The following is a 19442-nucleotide window of genomic DNA, read 5'->3' as shown; positions in this document are numbered from 1 at the left end:
TGGACACATTATGCAGGCTGTCTTGTTTTTAATCAGCAAGGCCTCATTGTTTTGACAGAAAACATCACCATGATTAGACCTGATTGGTTTTGTGACCGTTTACTATGACACAGTGCGCACAAATGTCATTATCAACCAATCAATGCTGACTGCTGCTGTGACCTATAAACCCCATTCAATTACAGCCAGTGAGAGCAGGCTGATGCTATACCAACCAGTCCATTGTACTACAACACTCATAAGCCACTTTTCCCTCAGTAAGACCAACCAGCACCAGTCAGGCCAGCTCAGCATGTTGCAAAACATGTGCAAATTTAAAACAAACTCAAACTAAGAGATTAATTGGTGTAGTCAAAATAGGTAAAGAGCTCCATGGAGTGACAGGATCTTATTTGCCTTATTTGATCCCGTGGCTGAAACCAGACGTATTGGAAGCCGTGAGATTATAAAAACCAAAACCTATCAAGCCAACGACCTGAGGCAGGGTCAATTATATTACGAAGACTGTCTGAGTGACAATGACCCTGACCTATGAGATAATGAAGACGAATGACTGTGGGTGTGGCTTGCATGGAGCTAGACTATGTGGCTGGTTAATATCTCTCCAGGGAGGCTTTTGCAGGCATTGTGGGCTGAAAACATGCTAAGAACTGCTATAAAAAAATCTCCATTCAGCTTGATGGTGGGTAATACAACACAGAGTGAGACTGAGAGATACTCAGCCACTAAAATGTGACAATGAGTGGACAGACCTGAGGACATAATGAGCATGTTCAACCTTTTCTGAAAAATGGCCTTAATGAGAAAGCTTTTCCTCTCACACAAAACTATGAACAAGGAGCAGCGCATCCACACCACAGTTAAGAGCGATGGTAATCAAAGTGACCATGCAGTAGAAACACACTCTGTTGTAAACTAATGTCTATATCTTTAGAAAATATTACGGCACATTTGGTCTCTGTTTGTCCTCGACTTGTCACAGAAAGGCATAGACAGTGTAGCAGAATACATTGTTTCTCTAAAATTTCAATTTTGCTATTGCCAAGTTTGGTGCTTTGCAATAAAATCCTAAAAACAACCCTGGAAAGTATGGTCCTTGTCCACAACACAAGACAAGACAGAATTAAGACCCGACAATTTAACTCCACACAAATGTCTAAATAATCGCCTCATTCAGCTGAATCTGCTACAGGACCCTTTAGAAACCAAACCTCTCAGAAAGATCCAGACAGAAAATGTCTGATTGCAAGGTGTGGCACAGTGAGCTAAAATAATAAGACTCCCTGACTAACCTAAAGCGGCATCTTGAATTCAGCTAATTCTGAAAGACAGCACTAGTTGATTTGGTCACAGTATGACACAGCAAATCAGCTTCAAGTTGAGAGGAATCACCGTGAAGCTTGTTTTAGTTTCTTTCATCCTATTTAAATGCATGAGGCCATAACACACTGATCTGTTTGTGCAGTAGCATAGAAGGGCACCAAATGAGATTATCTCAGACTGAGAACACTAAATGTTTAAACACATCCATATTTAGATTCGTGTGAGGGAGGAATCAAGTCAGCAACTGGTCTCTCACAGCTGGACTGAACTACAGCTGAGATGAAAATTCAGTCCTCACCATACGTAACTGGGACCTATCTGTGCCGCGGCTTGTTTCCTCGCAATGCATGTACAGGGATTACAAACTGTCTTTTAAAGGAAAGTGGGTTAATAAGTGAGTGATGCAAAATTTACATGCAAAACTGCTTCAACAAAATTCTTAGTGTTGGATGTTTGGTGGTTGGATGTAATATCAGTCATGAAAATCAAAAGCTGGACTGAAACAACCGGTTGAACAAGACGGACTGATGCATCAAACCTGCACTGCGAAGCTTAAAAGTAAAGAAAAAAAAAAGTGTTTTAATGAAATCTTATTCATCCATATTGTAGGATGAAATGTCGCTTTAATTGTAAATGTTCAACACCACAGTGAAGTAGGACTTCATCCTCAGCAGGGAGCTGGTGACCTGACTGACACATTTTTTCTGCTCGGTTAGCTCAGAGTGTCACCCTAATCATGTTAATAATCACCACAGCATTGCAGTACAAAACACTGAGGACTTTGAAGCAGAGATAACGATTTAATACACACACAGTGATTATGTGACAAACAATATCATAACTGACTGAACTCTGGCTGAACCTTGGTTAACAGGACAAAGAACACTGTTTCTTGGTGCATGTTCACTCAAGCAAACAAAGGCTCAAATACATAGTATATATACAAACTAATTCACAACCTCAAAAAAGAAAGTAAAACTATAAATAGACTTATTTAGGCAAGACCCATGAAAGAACCCTGTGGTTTTTCTCAGGCTCTTCTCTGACCGCAAATCTCAAAATACAAACGCCCACATTGAATGACTCGTGAAAAAACGAGAAGGGAAAGAAAGATTACATCTTTACTTCATGACACTTTAAAGGTACAGGACAGAAAAAAACACTAATTTGAATATGTGTCAATAAAAATCAAAAAATCAGTGCTGACACCATTTAAATGTAAACATAATAATAAATGCACAGCTAGTTTTGAAACAGGAAGTAGCCACACTAGAAAAAGAAAAAAAAAAACTTCAACAGCCTACAGCAAATGCTAGACATCATAGTCTGTTATCAACAAGAATTTATGAAAGACGCTTGCTCTGCAGGTTTAAGGGAAAGGTTTTAGTATCGTTAACAAAAGCTACTGGTGCTGGTTCCCATGAGAGGACATTACAGGTGATCATCAAGGAGTGGAGAAGTGGGTCACCTCCACGTTCTCACTGGCCCTAATGACAGACCTCAGGCTTAAAGAAAAGGAAAGAAGGACAGCAGGAAAGACAAGCTGGACAAGATTCTAGGCTTTGGTCTGTTCTCGGATGTAAGCATGGGTTTAAATATTTTCCACTGTCAGACCAGTGTCACTGAGGTGACCAGAATAAGTAAGATACATTAGAGTATTTTATCTACAAACATGTAATATTTGTAGATGAATGCGGCAATAAAGCCTTAAAGAAATACAATTATTATAATAATTATATAATTATCATAACAGCTTGGTTCTCATCATTTTGTCAGACTTGCACATTGGCCAAGCTTCTCTGTAAGCATACCACTGAATTATACTTCAGTAGAATGGCCTAAGACCCCATTTTCCACAGCAGAGTTATGTTAGGACAAGCTGCAAGCTTGAGGAATCCGACAGAGGAAAAATACAGACGGGTCACTACAGTTTCGGGTCTAAAAAATCCATGATGCAAACCCTTTCTTGCAAATATCCAATTACAGATTTTGATTGACACAACTGTCTTTCTTTTACTTGTTTACATGGTATTAGTAGTCTTCCCAGAGACAAAAACGCAAAATCATAAGTACTAATGTGTGGTCCGCACAGTCCTTTAACTGTAATTTACAAACCTATCAAAACAGTCAACATCAAAAACTGAAGGAGAGAAGTGAATTGGGGAACTGGAGGAAACACTAACTTCCTGTAGTTTAAAAGTACTGAAATGCTGTGATGTATGATTTCATTATCAGTTTGTTACCCAGATACTGTTTCTATGTAAACAGTATACAAATGACTAAATGGGATAAGAACCATGTTTTATTTCGTTGTATCATGTATATGTGATATAAAAAAATCCCCTTGGACATACTTATGTACCGAAAGCCAGACTAATCTCTCTGGTGTAATGTGAAACTGTAATCTAAAGTTTCCTTTGGTCAACTTTAATGGAAAACTACGGTCACTCACGGAAGCGTATCTTTAAGAGAGTTTTAACATGTGAATGCTGATGTCCTGACGTCAGTAACTGCATCATCATCTTGAAAGGATAAAATAAAAACCCTGAAGAAGATGAGCATGACTGCCGTGTCATGGCACAGTCAAGATACGATCAAAATCTGTGCCAATCCAGATTTAACTGTGTTGATGTGCAGCAGCTGTGGTTCACACCGCTTCCTCTGTGCAGTGTTAGTGCCACTCTTTCACACAAAGCAAACACTGAGATGCAATAAAGCAGTTAACTGTTGATGACAGGCTGTGGCTGGTACAAACACAGACTCAAATGCTTTCCTTTATTGGCAGCAAGAGATCAAGAGGAAGTTGGGCAGTCTGTCAGCCCTTTAGTATCACAGGTTTAAATGTGAGGCAAGAACCTGTGAATGAGTAACACTGCTACATGACTAATGGCAGGACAAAGGAAAAAAAACTCTGCGATCCCAATGTCTGACATAAACACTAACAATATAGCATGGTCAGTCAACTAAAACACTTGGTTAAGGTTTCGGAAAGATGGATGGATAGCAAGAGACTACAGCCATGCTAGTGACTCTGTGAGGGGGCACTTTGGCACAGAGGCGCTTTGAGCTGAATTCTACTGGCTGAATACTATAATGCTGACAGTGACAAGGCAAAGGTGATGTTTAGCTGGTACAGTTTTTCACCTTAACTGGTCAGTTAAGTTATTAGTTTTGCAGGTATTTAGTCATAAATCAAAGTACAAAACAAATTACAAATTTGACTGAGTGGTTTAAATGAAAACTCACTACTGTGAGTACAGTTCATCCTTGGGGAACATGAATGTCTTTACCAAATTTCATCACAACCAAACAGTTGAGACATTTTATTCAAAACCACAAGTCAACTAATTGAAAAGTCAGTAGGATTAAACCTAATCATCTACACCATTGTAATCTGCAACAAATTTCATAGCAGTCCACTCAACATTTCAATGAAATCACCAACGCAAACCTCTTGGCGGCACTACAGGAAAGTCAGAGGATCAGCTCGTCAGCAGAATTCATATTTTGGGGACCTTGGAAGTCTGTTAAAGATTTTATGGTAATCAATCCAGATATTTCAATCTGGACCAAAGTGGTGGATCACTAGTCACTAGCATGGCTGAAAAGCCCAAACATTACATTTTATCTCCTGATTTTACAAATAAACACAATTTTCAATCCTTCACTTCTGTATGAACTTTCATCAACACCAGACCCATTAAAATCGTGTGCAGTGTCGTCTCTTTTCTTTCCTGCTTCACATCACAGTACTGATTATCTCTGTCTGTCACACTGTCAGAGTTTTACAGTCCCGCTTTTTGTCTTTACAGGTCTTCTCGTCATCCTCCCTCCATCCCCTCTGACCTGTACAGTATGTCTCACTGCCCATTTTCCTCTCCCTCCTTCTCCCGACCTCCCTCCTCTCCTCTTCTCCTCTTTCCCCGGGGTGTGTTTGATGGACTGATGTTATTATCTCTACCGCCTTCATCCCTATGTCTTCAAAGGAGGGAGATGGCTGTATCTATCAAGCTTTAGTGTGCTTAAGAGATGTGCCTCTGGCACTGTAGTGCTCCACTCCCAGTCTGAGAAAAGCTTGGCAGGAAAGAGGGAAAGGACTTCTGTGTATTTGACAGACAAACAAATTGACAGTGCAAATAACCATATTCCTCCCTTAATTATATCTGTAGTTTACACTGTATGTGGACGGCCAGCATTGTTTGAAGTAAATAAAGCTCCTGACTGTATGTGGTTGCTATAAGCTGGCAGGGGAAGTTCAATAAATGTCACCAAAAAGACAGACAGATGGAATGTGTGTTTGAAATTTGAGCTAATTTTTACTCAGAAACGCCATACTGGAAAGCTTATATATCAGGCTCAATATTCAGTGTTTTGTGGTTTACATACATTCTCATGGAGTACAACATAATGTCAAACTGGAAATTGAAGAGTGACATTGTGATACTGTACAGTATGGTTTGAATGAACAGCTCTACTGTGTTAATACAGTAATGCTATCTGAAGTTCTGAGATGAAATGTCACACGCACAGGTGGGTGTTGTGTCAAATCTAACTGGTCACTTTCTATCTCTATTAGTCACACAGATTAATGCTATTTCTTTCCAACAGCAAACAACGCTGCGTTAAGTTACCGGATGACATTTACTGATAAAGACCTGACACACACATTTTGCCCTCCCTGCTTGTCTTTTTCTCATCTCAAATGTGTACAAGCACGTAGTACTGCTGTATTACACCCTCTGACTCATTAAGACACTCATTTCCTCTATGAACACAGTTCTCTAATGTTTTTATTTTCATTTACTCATTCATTGAGATTCAGTCCATTTATCTTTGTAGTATACAGTATATATGTCTTTTGTAATGTTTCTTTATTTGTTCTGCACAGCCAGTTAAAGGGGACAAAATTTAAAGAAATCTATTTTCTTTTCATGGTGACTATGCAGCATCTATCAAAGGACTACAAATTAAAGAATATCCTTTTGGCTTATTATGGCACATAATAATAAATTACTCTGATGCTATCATCAGGGTTATTTTGTTAAATCTGAAAGACCTGAAAAAGATAATACTACTGTGTTCACAGTAAAGCGGTTTTCAGGTCTAAAATCTGTCGCTGAATCACACTTGAGATTGTGTTTCGTTTTATTAGCAATGTATATTTTAAGACAACATCTCATCTAAAAAAAAAACAAAACCAAAAAAAACACAACTATATTGCTATTTCATCATTTCTAACACTGGATACTACAACACTGACAGACTACAAGTCCATGACATGTTTGCGTTCTCTCCAAGCCACTTCCTGCATAATCGGTTTCTCAGACTCTGTTTTTCTACAGAACAACAAACAGTAGTTTATTTGTTCAGCCTGGTCGAGCCGAGCGTTGATACAAACTCTCCGAGTCATTCTCATGCTCTGCGTCTGGATGAAATACCAAAAAAAAAAAAAAACAAAAAACCACTCCACTGGAATTCCTCACTTCCCAGCACTGACTCCCACTTCTTTGCATTGTGACAACAGTTCTGTGTGTGTGTGCCCACACACACAGAACTGTTGTCACAATCATGTGGAGTAAATCTAATATTATATAGAAAAGATCTCAAAGAGAAATTCTGCACGGTACAGCACTGTACCATGTAGTGTACAGCTAATTCAGGCGGCTGCTATCTGCATTTACTTTAGATTGGACTTAGAGACAAGACTTTGAAAAGATTTATGCAATCTTTAAGTTTATTTAGAAAGTTTTAGGGGGTTCACACTCCTTCCCCTGATATCTGCTGTTTTGCCAAATGCCTTAAACAGAAAATACAGATATTTTCCAGATCACCGCGTTGTTACATCATGTTGGAGTAACGTCGACCATTGCGTATGTCATGAATAGTAGAAGTTGATATCTTCTCATGAAGAAATGAAAGCAGCTGTAGAGCTATATAGTCCATGGTCAGACTCCTTGCTGATATGACAGATTTCAGCAGTAATGATGTGTCTGCAATAAATGATTACATTATATAAACTGACACATCCAGTTTTTTTTGCATAGAGACAGAATCTTTCCTGTTGCTTCCCACCTGAGTGTGCTCCCAGATCATTTAGCGAGTACAGAGGAGGTGAAAAAGGAGCTCATCCTTTCTGTCTCTCACCTCTCCTTCTGCTTTTGTCCCTGGGTGACATATTCAGGATCCTGCAGTAACTGTACTAAAGTTATGCCAAGGGATCTGGCTGATAATTCTGTCAATTTCACACAATATCACATCCTAAACAGATGGACAGCTGTACAGGACTATTCACACAGCTTTTCAAAGTTTCTCTTCTATCTAATTTCCTCATGTCTATTCCACAAAGAGCTGTATAACTAAAAGCTTCTCATTCCACTGAGAGTCGTATAAGTAAAAGGATCCTGCCATTTCCACACATATTAAGCGCTGTGCAGATTCCTTCACTCTAAATGAAAGCTTTCTGATTCAGCCATCAAACTTGATGAACCCTGCACTGATTTACTGTGGGAATTATATTCTGTCTTAACTATCTTCAGCTTCTTATCTGTTTTAAGGCTAGAGAGAACCAATATGCATTTTTAATGTTCTACCAGGTATTAATTATTTAGCATCCAGTGGATGGCCAGCAGTTAATGGTCTGAGCTGCTATTTCCACCAGGCCAACAGACACCAGAGGGGTGATATGGATACTCAGTCAGAGGTGTGACTGGATGAATGAATTACCTCAGCACTGAACCAACATGTTTGACTTCATTTGCTGCTTCATCAGGTTTACCATTTCTTTGAGACTAAAGACAGACTTCTGAAAGCAGCCCAAACCAGATGTTTTTTTAAATTGTGGGGAGCTGCAGGAGAGTTTAAAGGGAGAGAAGTTTACTACAGCGTTTTGAAAACAACAGGAAGTTAGCTAGTGCAGTTTGAACTGCTAATGAGCACTTAGCTCATGCAGGCAAATAAGGTACTTTTAACCCTCAGAGCCCTATTGCTGCAATTTGCATCCAAATTGTATGTCTTTGTGGATACATAAATCAGTTGAATTTGGAACACAGACGTAATATTTTTAGATTCAGTGTGACTTCCCGGGGATTTCATTATCTCTCATGTTAAACATCCATAAATCCCATTAGAAATCAGAATAAAGATCCTCCTGAGAATGAGAATGTCCATGTTTTACATTTTCCTCAGTATCAAAGTAACACAGTGATCGCTGTCTGTACATCCATGGGAAAGTTGCAAACAGAGCTTGCTAATAGGCAATTCGGCATAGTTTTCATAATGTCAGTTTGTCACAGTCACAGCCCACAGAGTAACTTACTGGATCTATGGCTCATTCCCACATATGATTGAGTCATCAAACTGCAATAAATCCTTAGTCATTCAGAGCTATGCATGACAGAGAAAATCACAGGACCCATAGAATGGAAGCATACTGGCAATCGCTGGTAAATGAACAAAGGATTTGCCACTACACACACACACACCTTAGTTAATCCCTCTCAATCAGTTCTCAGACTAATTGAACCAGGAAAGTCTGATGTTCATACGGTTTCTCACAAGCTTTTACTTTGATTTGCAGGAAATTACCCCAAAATCAAAGTATAGCTGAAGTTGAGAGGAAAGAGTAACAATGCGGTCAAGTGATGCTGTCTGTGAAGGTCAAAATAATGAAAGTCTTTCAAGTGCTAAAAAAAGAAAAAAGCATTGAGGTTTTGATGTTCTTAAATGAGAACTGTACATTTCAAGAGCAGAGAAATGTGGGACAAAGACAAAGGTTTTACGGCCCTTAACAAAGAAGCTTGAAAGAGGCAGGATTTGACTCACCAAGACTCTGTTCTCCGTCTTGTCTCCTTTTATCTCCAGTTTGACTCTCTTCCTCAGCGACAGCTTCACCTTCCTCCCAACTGCATCCCTCACACTATCTACACAGAGAAAAGAGAGAGGACATAAAACAAAGGAAAGACTCAAATCTGAAATATATCTGCGTGAGAAGAAAAAAGATCTGCCAAGTGGTTTATCATGGATTACAAAAATTAGCTCTTTTTGTAGAGTCTTTCACATCAAGTTTGAAAACAGAACACAGATCAGTGCATTTCTGCCACAGGGGGAATAAGAATGGTGCGAGGAACAAGACTGGTGTGTTCAGACGGCATTTCGCTTTCCACTTATCTCTATGTAGGGCAAGACGTCTACACTTCTTATTGCAAACCTTCTTCAGTTACATCACACAGAACTCTGACATCTGAAATTGCGAGACAGCTAACAAAGTCCATTCAGTCTGACAGATGCCGTATATCTATCTCTCTCTTACTATCCAAGTTTACAGAACTGCACAGAAATATGGTACAAACATAATAAAACTTTGTGGACTGTGGTTAGCTTCTTGCCATGCTAGCTGTTGCAGATTACGTTTACAACCCCACCAAAGGATTTGCTGCTCCCCTGCTTTCAATTTCAATATGTAATCTGGTCTGACTGCAGTTTCAGTGTGTACAGCCATGCTAGTAGCTGTAAGGCTACACTTTCAGATGGCGGTGCCCTGAGCTAAAGGCTAACTATCTAAGTTTAGTGTGTTAACATGCTCATTAACATGGACGGTGTTGGTTTTGCAGATATTTGGTCATAAACTAAATTATTGGACAAATTTTAATTTCAATAGAATCTTTTCTTAGAGATGTCAGGGGACCACAAAAGTTATTACAGTCCATCCCATGATTGGACATAATATTGAATATAGGCTAGCAAATTTCATGACAATCCATAAAATGGTTTACATTTTAATGCTAACCACAATGTTAACCTGCTGGTGGCAGAATCCTAGAGTGTCTGTACAAAATATCATGTCAGTCCATCCATCCACAAGGTTGGTTCAAAGTGATGGACCGTTGCACAGATATCACTTTGACTGCTTTTCCTTTCTGTAATTTTAAAATGAATAGCCTACATTAGAGTTTTTCACAGTGGGCTCTCAATGTTTTTCCACATTTGAGAAATCAAACAATTCATTCAAAATAGACGTCAGACTGATCAATGATGAAAGTAATTTTTCGTTAATATGCTGAGCGTGTTGTTCATATTGATTGTTCACATCCAGTAGGAGCCTCCGCTGCCAGGGACCGGGCTTAGAGAGCAGAACTGGGTCAGCCGCCTCTTCAGGCTCCACATTTACCCACCACATAGCAGCTGATGTAGTCTGTGCACATGTGTCTGAGACAGAGAGGGATTCTGTGTGTGTACGTCTGTGCTGGCATGCATGTATCCTCGCCTGAAGGCTTCCTCAAACCATCATCAGATCAAAGTGAAACTAATAATTAAGCAAAGTATAAATCTGCCGGTCTGAAAATGTGCACCGTTTCCTGCTGCAGCATTTCTAAAACTATAGCCTCAGACATTCGATAAATCTCCAGTGGGTTTCTACAAAAAAATGAAACCTTCTTTGTTTTAATGAACCTGAGCAGTTTTCAGGTCCCACACAGAAAAAGCTTCAGATAGACTCATCATTTTTCTACTAATCCAGTTTTTCTGCTCATTCATTTGAACATGAGTGGACATTTTACTATCCAGCTGCCCTGTGGTTAACATTACGCAGTTAAGATGTGCACTGGGTCACACTAGGTTGAATATCTGCGGGATTCATGTGGAGACTTATGGCCTTGTAAAAGCTCAAACAAACAATTTACAAGCCCATTAAGTCACTCTCCCTTTTATTGACCTCAACCAGATTTGTGTATTGATGATGTTATAGTTTTTATATATATGTTTTGTTTCTTTCTTAAACTGTTAAGCTAGAGAGCAAACACTTTGCAGGTCTTTAAGAGCATATAAATAAACACACAATGTGACTAGTTGTAGAGTATTGGGTGAGTCCAACAAAACTGAATAGACAGAGTAGAATATAAGTATTCATTAGGAAACATAAGTATTTTGGGAAGTTGTTTTATATGGCTTCATCTATGAATATTTTTGGGTGCATTCAACAAAAAAAAAACACAATTATGAAAGAATTTAAAACCACAAAGAGAGCCTCTCCATGTTCTTGCATTTAAAGTCAGCTAACATTTGTCAGGTCGGTTGTTCTGAAAAAAACCAAAGTTCTCTAAATGTGTGCACCTCAGTGCTGCATGCAAGTTCCTCGAAAGCATTTCCGTGAATGTTTCTGAGTCCTCAGTTAATCCTGTGCTTGTAATTGAGAACTGACAGATAGGAGCAATTCCCCTATCAACAAAATCTTTCCTGAAGTTTTCAGCAGCGAAAACAGATTTTGTCTACCGTGTGTCCATCTGCAGCACATTGCTAATGTTTCTTGAATGTGCTGGATACCAAGAATGATCTTGTATGACGCTGAATCACCCACACCACTTAATGTTTCCAACAACGACTGGTGTTACACTCTTCCAGACAACACCACATGACAACAGGATCATGACAAACCAAATTCCTTGGGTCAAGTGTGCACTCTTGAACAAATTAGTCAGCTACAATAAGGAAAATTCTTGAAGAGAGGAGGTGAAGATATAGATATTTGTGACTCTAGGCTAGAGTGCGGTTTGGACCATAAGAAATCTAGAAAAGATCTTCATCTATGGACAGATAAACAAAATGTGTCCTCTTCAAACAGGTTTTTGATATGGCAGCAGGCTAATCATCTTGTTGGTCAACTGAAAGCATTGTTATTAAGTTCTTTGGAATCTGTGGTTGCCTGGTACAGAAAATGTACAGCTACAGAATTTGTGATCAAGCATTTTCCTTTAAACCTCATCTATGATACAGCGTGCACTTAGAGCCTCCTTAAGAAATAAAATGAGCCAAAGGAGCATTGCAGGCCCGTGAGTGTTCAAAAGCGAAGGAGAGAAAGAGCTTGTGCCTGTCCAACATTGCACTGAAGTGTCAAAAACAGAGTCACTTTGTCAAACAAAGGCATTGAGTAAAACAGCCTATGGGGACTCTGAGGTATGTACACAATCAGTACAAATAACTCATAAGAAACAGGACAGACTTAAAAGCCAGGGGGACAGACTGAGTGAGGCTAACAGCTATGTTCAAACTCCAAGGTGAGAGATGAGGGGAAAATAACCATGTAAGTTATATGCAGAGGAAATGACTGGCTGGCCACTCACAATATAAACTATTTGGCTATTTGGCTTCCAAATATGGACTTTAGTTTACGTTACATTAACAGTACAAGCACCTTGACCAACAACAGCAGTGCTGTGTGTATACACAGCTTCAAGCTTCTCTGCAGCTAAACAGACTCACTGAAGGAAATTATGAACAGCCTGTTCTTTTTTATACTGTTTCGAGTCATGTCTGTTTTGGACTGGTTCACCAACAGGAAATGCGTTTTAATAAGCCTATACTGTTTGATTTGGAGAAGGGTACTAATTACGAAAACGGCACTGGCCTAATAGGGATATGGTTTGGATCATATCACCACCAACAGCATTACCAGACTATTGTGTCTCAGCCACAGCAAATATGGCTTGTATAGTGGACTCTGTATGGATCAGTTCATTATGGTCACTACAGTCTGTCAGGAGCACGCACACACGCACACACACGCTGTGAGTTCGGGATATGTTAGAGGCAGTTAACAGTGATTGTTCCAGTTTGGACACATGGCTACAAATGATCCGCGTCAGTTCTTACCCAGAAGCTCTTTGGGGACCTCTGACACTTCTTCGCTCATTTTGCTGAAGATAATATCCAAAAACAGCCGGGGGAGTTCAGTCAACACATAAAGAAGCCTCCAACTATGAGAAAACGAGGAGCGACTGGGAGGGAGAGAGAAAGAGAGGGGGAGAAAAGTGTCAGGTGGTGCCGCCGCCGGTGCGTTTCTCCCGGTTACATGCTCCTCTCCTCCTCTCGCCGTGTCCGGACAATGTATCCGCGTTTATCTGCGCGCATCCTTTTTTCGGTATAAACAGGTTCAGGGGGTTGTGTGCTGAACAAAGAGTAGTGTGGAGGGAAAAAAACGAGCTAGAGGCTTCTTAAAATCATGCTGATACCCTGCAGAGTCTGCGATCCATGGAGATGAAAAGACCACTACTCACGCACATCCTCTCTTCCCGTGGCCCTACCGTAAAGCTGTCGGTAATACAGTACCAGCCAATAGTGGAGACCGGAGCCCCTCCCCGCTTGGTGATGCGACAGCCGGGGAGCCGATGCGATGCCGGAACGGTGTGGCGTGGCAGGAGGGGGCGTTGGTGGTGCTGGTGTCAGCCCGATATTAATGAGCAGGCTGGACTAGCGCTTCCCAAACTGCGAACCAGGGACCTCTAGCGGTCCTTCAGGGGTTCCCACAGGGGTCCCAATCCTGTGCACAGGAGGGAGCTGTATCCGCTGGGAGCTCCCAGTGGATAACAGTATGAGATTAATATCCAACAGGCCTAATATACAGCAAGTAGCCTGTGAGACCTGGTACATACGCTGTAAAACCCTATGGGAACAATATGGGAATGTTTCAGGTAGAAGTGATGTCCCTTCAGAAAAAAGGCTCATTCTCTTTCTATGAGAAACAGAATAATAAACAATAATTTGAGAGATTTCACAGCGTTTTACAACTTTGCTGAACTCTTAATCTATTGGTATTTATTTATTCAGAAAGTCACTTAAACACTGAGCTTGGACAGTGATCTGGTTGCAAATTTCTCATTAAGGCTAACAAGTCAACAAGTTTCTGTTTTGAAGAATATATAGAATATATATAAGAATATATAGAATATATAAGCAACTAAAAATATTTCAATAACTTACTGTCTACGATACAGCTGTTGATGGTTGAAAATGTTTTAATCTACAATAACTACATTTAAAGAGGAAAGATAGCGACATCTTGTGGCAATTCGGTTGTATTACATCAATCAGCCTGTGGTTTTCAATTTCAAGATTTACTTTATTTAGCTGCCGCATGTGACACAAGTACAAGTTTCCAGTCTGATATCACATCATTTTACAGAACATCATACATCGTAACATTTAACTTAGTTATAGCTCACTCACGTCTGTCATCATATTCATAATATGTACAGCTTAAACTGCACATTTTCCAGTAGCAAATAACATTATTTCTAGGAAACACTCCTACAGGTAGTCTCAATTAACAGATAAATGAAAAAGACGATAAAATGCTTGTTTTCAAGTGGGCAAAAGGGCCAAATAAGAGGACGAGGTATATATTAGCCTATTCTTAACTGTACTGTACGTAGGCTAACACATTAAACTAAAGTACAGCTTGGGCTCTGCTGCTTAATCTCATTGAATGTCTGCTTTAGTTTTTGTGCCATGGAGTTGAGATGTGTTGTCCTCAGCATATTCGGGAGTTTCTTCAGCTCCTCCTCTGGAGCCTCGTTCAGCCAAGCTCTGATTCTATCCAGGAGCGGACCTCTCTGTTTGGGGAGGGAAGTGCCCCTGACGCGCCTGCCCACCCCCGCCTTTTGAATGTACCTGTTGGAAAGAGATGATGTTTTATTAGCGTTTATGTATAAAATTGATGAAGAGGAATACTTGAGGCTACGTTGCCTAAAGTGATAATCACAGCGTGTAGTCTTACCTGCTGACAAATTTCTTCATTTTTGACACCCGCATCCTGTGCATACTGAAGAATCCTGTCAGGAATTCCCTGAACGTCTCACCTGAAAAAGAAGGTGTACCGCACTGTTGTAATCACGGATATTATAACTGAATGTAGGCAGTTATAATGATACAAAATTATGCATTATACGTTCATACCTTCACTTGCAAGATCCTCGCAGGTGCCACACACTGAGTCGTGGTAAATTGAGCCGTTCAGGAGCACAAGCTCTCCGCTTGCACATTCCTGGTGATTTACGCACGGATCCAGCGCAGAAGACGAGTTTGAGAAGCTACCCTCGGCACACCTTTCACAAACTGTGTTCATTTGTGGTGTACCTGGAGAAATATTGAAAATATTATTGGAATATTGGGAAACAATGAACTATATTCTTCTATTTCTAAAAATTCGTAAATGTAGAGAATGATACAGGTGATGTATTCGTTGATGCGTCCCTTGGATGCACATACACGGCGAAAATATTAGTGTGAACACATTTAATACATCATGTTAAATCAAAATATAGCCCAGAATTTTCCCAAATTTAGTCTTATATTCGTTAATATCGTTCAACATGTAACACTGTAATTCTCTGTCTTTCCCCCGGTAAATACCTCTCGTTTTGACACCATGTCCAGGCCCGCACTCCGAGTGTCTCATACAGAAGTCATCGGCCCAGTAGAAACCCTCTTTGCACCGACAGACCCTGTTGCTTGTCGGTGAGCACTCCTTCTCCACCACCTGGTTCTCATAGCAGAAGTTGTTGCAGTACAGACACCTGGGCAGGTAGTTCCACAGCTCGGTGAAGTGGTCGTCTTTGCACGGCTCGCACTTGGTGGGCGTGGTGGCTGTGCAGTGCGCGGACATGTGCGTGCCCGGGGGACACTTGGCACAGATGAGGATTTCCCCCGTGGTCGGGTCTTGCCGCTCATAGGTGGGAACGGATTCCACCTCTGAAGCGCCGCAGAGGACACCGGAGAGCAGGAGCAGCAGCGGCAAGAGGAGCTGAGGATAAGACCGTGATTACTTCTCTTTCTGTTCTAGTACTATTAAGTAGCCTGTTGGTACAACTGTAGTACTACTGTTGCCTGTACTACAGCTTCTGGGACAGACACGTAATTATGATAGCCCACTGTAGCTACTACCACCTGTACAACTACTAATAAGATCCCCAGAAGAATACAAAAACACAATGATATAAAACCGGAATATCACAGTGTTGTTAGGATGACACCAGAGACGGAAGATGATCATGTGACCTCAATATGAGTTTTTTTTTTTTCAATATCTTTTTCTTTTGATGACCACAATGTAATGCAAATAATTGATTACTGCTCTACATGCAGCAGACAGCATTTGTTTTACAACTGATGTATGTACAGCATAAGATACATCAAATCCACCAGATTGTTTTTAATCAGTGCACTTCAGCTGTATTTGCTGTATTTAGGTTAACAAAAAATATTTCTGACCTGTTTTTGTATCAGAAAATATTTCTCCTTGTCGAATTACAGTTTGATTTCTTTAGAATCGACATAAAAAAATAGAAAAAAAAATAGTGTACATTTGACTAATTTCAATGTTATATTTTATCAACCATCCTCTGAAGCATCACTAATCCTCACATCTGTCTCTGCCTTTCCTGGATTTTGTCATCTTAAAACGTACAGAATATTGTCATTCAGAATACTCACTGTGCTGATGATGTGCATCTTGTCAGTTCTGTTGAGTAGGGTTTGACAGGAGGGTCAGATGTGTATTTATGGTGTTCATAAGGAAGTGTTTGTGAGTGGGCGTTTGTCTAGTTTCTGGATAATGAGTTGTAAAAGCACAATTTGAAAGGTCAAACAACTTCCACACATAGACAGTTTTTACACACCTAAATGAAGGTAAAAAAAAAAAAGCTTCTTTTTTTTCTTTTTTCTTTTCTTTTCTTTTCTTTTTTTTTTTTTTTTTTTGCTTAGACCTAAAACAGAGCCATTAAAACCCTGCTGGCTGTTTCTGGTCCTCTTTTCTCATTAAATGGAATTTGTTCAAACTTCATCAATTTTGACAGTCAAATGTCCCAGGGGCCAACTATTTAACTGGAACATGTCTTCCACTTGCACTCTCTATTGTAAGTTCTATCTAAAGTTCTCTATATCTATTGCATTCTCCTAAATACTGTCGGTTAAATAGAGAAAAATATACCAGCAAAAAGATCGATAAAACGACTCAAACTCGTCACCACAGGATAAGCTCTGTGACAGCTTTGTTTGCAATTAACTTTATGTATTTTCTTTTGGTTAGACCAATCATGAATTCTCAAACAATTTAAAACACATCAAAATGCATTAAGCTTTTGCAAATTAAAAAATTGTTCACCTTGAACCCTCGAATTGTAGCTACATTTGATTTATATTCATCTAAGGAAATCAACAATGTTATATTAGAGCTCATGTCTTTATGAAATTAAGCTTTAGGGAAATAACTTGAAAAAGACATTCTAAACTTTCCATTAATGTTGTTGTTACTGTAATTTGTATGGGCATGTAGCTCATCATCACCACAACGGGTGACAAAAACCATAAGTTTTTGATGATTTTCCACTCACTCGCTGTTGAAATTCGTCAGTGTGCCAACAAGTCAGCGTTTTCCGTTGAACGATTGTGTGAGTCACTGAATAGTATGTATAAGTGGTTGTTAAGCAAATGGAGACGAATTGTTTTACAACTATGAGTCAAACATGTGTCTACATGCTTGTCATCAGCTCTTTCATTTTAACAGATTATAATAACTTACTTTGAGTATGATAGGTTGTGTTTTGAGTGAAAAAGAATGAACTTAATGCAGTTCAGACGTGGGGGTCAGTTTCAGTCTGAGAGTTTTCACTTTCTCTTGAAACTCTGTGTCTTTTTCTTATTATGGCGATAGTCTTGTACTGTATGTTTAGCATGGATGCAGTGGTCTGTGAAATATCTGTTTTCATTTTTAGGTCTTCTTACTGGACTGCATCTTATGAGCATCAATGAAATGCAGTTGGGTCTTTCAGATGTACCTTACTGATGCCAGCTGTAGTGGTTTAATGCTTGGAAAAGCGGTGGACCTTTTGAGCTTAGATAATTATGTTACAAATAGTGATCCAAAAAGTAAAAATGTAACTTTTCAAAAATGGTTATTTTGGAAAAACACCGTATGTAATGTTCATCGTTTGAAATATTTCAATACTGATGGCTGAATTAATGACAAAACAATGTTTTATTCCTCACACAAAGGAATATGAAAATGTTTTTTTCTACAAAATGCCTTTTTTATCTAAGAAAACAAACTCAAACTCATCAGTACACAAAGCAGCTACAAGAGCCTTTCCTGTATAAATTGGAGTGTAAAATTTATTATTTATTATTATATATTTATTTAAATCAGAAAACTTCTGGTCAATGAAATCTGTAAGTCAAACAAAAATTGGGCCAAGCATTTTATGCAAATCAGTGCTATAAACATTTATGGATGTTTGACGCTAGTAACACATTTTAGTCACACATTTTTAGTCAGCGCTGTACTGTAGTGCTGTAGTCAGGTTGTTATCTGAGGTGTTGCTTCCGTTGGTTTCATGCATGTACATGAGGTGTGATGAGTCAAACTCAAGTCAAATTTCCTCTGAAACACCCAAGGCTAACAATGCTACAATGAGGAAATATGTGGTATGGAGGAAGTTTCAGAGCCTGAACACAATTGATGATCCAAGATGTGAAGTTTCCTCTTAAGAGGATTCAGGATTCTGGCTTACAAAGTTTGCCAGCAGTCAAATCCATGACACATAATTGGCTTTTAAGCACATTCCATCCATATGACGATGTGGATGGAACATTCTTAAACCTCTGTTCGATCTCATCCATCTAAAATCTGACTGACCATAACCTTTTCAACTTACCCAAGTGATCTAAGCTGTTCAGCATAGCAGTAGGCCCCTAACCCCCCTCGTGAGCAGTCGTGTCCCATGTCTATATTCAGTTTAGACAATCATCTAACATTTCAATGCAAAAATGAAACAATTTTCATTGTATCAAAAACAAGCCTAGTGTTTATGTCTTTTGCATCCATTTGTCAAGTCTTACTTACCATTGTGGCACATTTGTCAAATAAATAAAAAAATGCTTTTTTAAAATAGGCTACCTTTTTAGATCACTTCCCATCCAACATCAAAATCCAATCATGTTTTCTTCCTGTGAAGCAAAATATGACATGTGCTTATTTAGGCTAGAAACAACCAGTGTCAAACAGTTATATCAAGACTTAGATCCGTCAATCAATCTTTGACGTGTGACAGCACACTTCATTAGTTTGCTATCAACAACATTGGTGTGTTACATTTCCATAAAATATGGGTTACGGGCCTGCTGGCCACAGTTTATTCACTTTGAGTGAAGAACTGTCTGTGACAGCTCCAGATTATGTGCATCACATTTACACCGGACTGCTTCACCATCTACATGAAGCATAATCTGCTTTGACTTGCCATTCAGTGTCATCATCGTGGCAGGAAATAAGCTTTTTAAAAGTCATGAAAACA

General features: G+C 39.4%; 2 protein-coding genes across 5 annotated transcripts in view; both read right to left on the bottom strand.

Moving 5' to 3' along the window:
* Window positions 1–13525, bottom strand: part of LOC124064460 (F-actin-uncapping protein LRRC16A-like) — a 64023-nt gene extending 50498 nt beyond the window's left edge. For 2 of the 4 annotated variants that reach the window (XM_046398944.1, XM_046398946.1), the window contains exons 1-2: window positions 12967–13525; window positions 9145–9242 (exon numbers count right to left, since the gene is read on the bottom strand). In XM_046398944.1, the coding sequence (XP_046254900.1) occupies window positions 9145–9242; window positions 12967–13006 (138 nt within the window). In that variant the 5' untranslated portion in view covers window positions 13007–13525. The remainder of the gene's footprint in view (window positions 1–9144; window positions 9243–12966) is intronic. The other 2 variants (XM_046398945.1, XM_046398947.1) reach the window with 2 other exon arrangements.
* A 671-nt stretch (window positions 13526–14196) lies between these two features.
* On the bottom strand, window positions 14197–16690 carry LOC124065423 (tumor necrosis factor receptor superfamily member 6B-like). Its single transcript, XM_046400815.1, has 5 exons — window positions 16585–16690; window positions 15505–15895; window positions 15049–15228; window positions 14870–14951; window positions 14197–14763 (listed from the first exon to the last, which is right to left on the bottom strand). The coding sequence occupies exons 1-5, from the start codon at window positions 16600–16602 to the stop codon at window positions 14535–14537; spliced, it is 900 nt and encodes a 299-aa protein (XP_046256771.1). The 5' UTR covers window positions 16603–16690; the 3' UTR covers window positions 14197–14534.
* Window positions 16691–19442: the final 2752 nt, after the last annotated feature.

The sequence above is a fragment of the Scatophagus argus genome, chromosome 9 (genome assembly GCF_020382885.2).
Source record: "Scatophagus argus isolate fScaArg1 chromosome 9, fScaArg1.pri, whole genome shotgun sequence".
In the NCBI taxonomy this organism is placed as follows: Eukaryota; Metazoa; Chordata; class Actinopteri; family Scatophagidae; genus Scatophagus; species Scatophagus argus.
The sequence above is the reverse complement of the archived record's forward strand: the minus strand, read 5'-3'. Positions and strand labels throughout refer to the sequence as shown.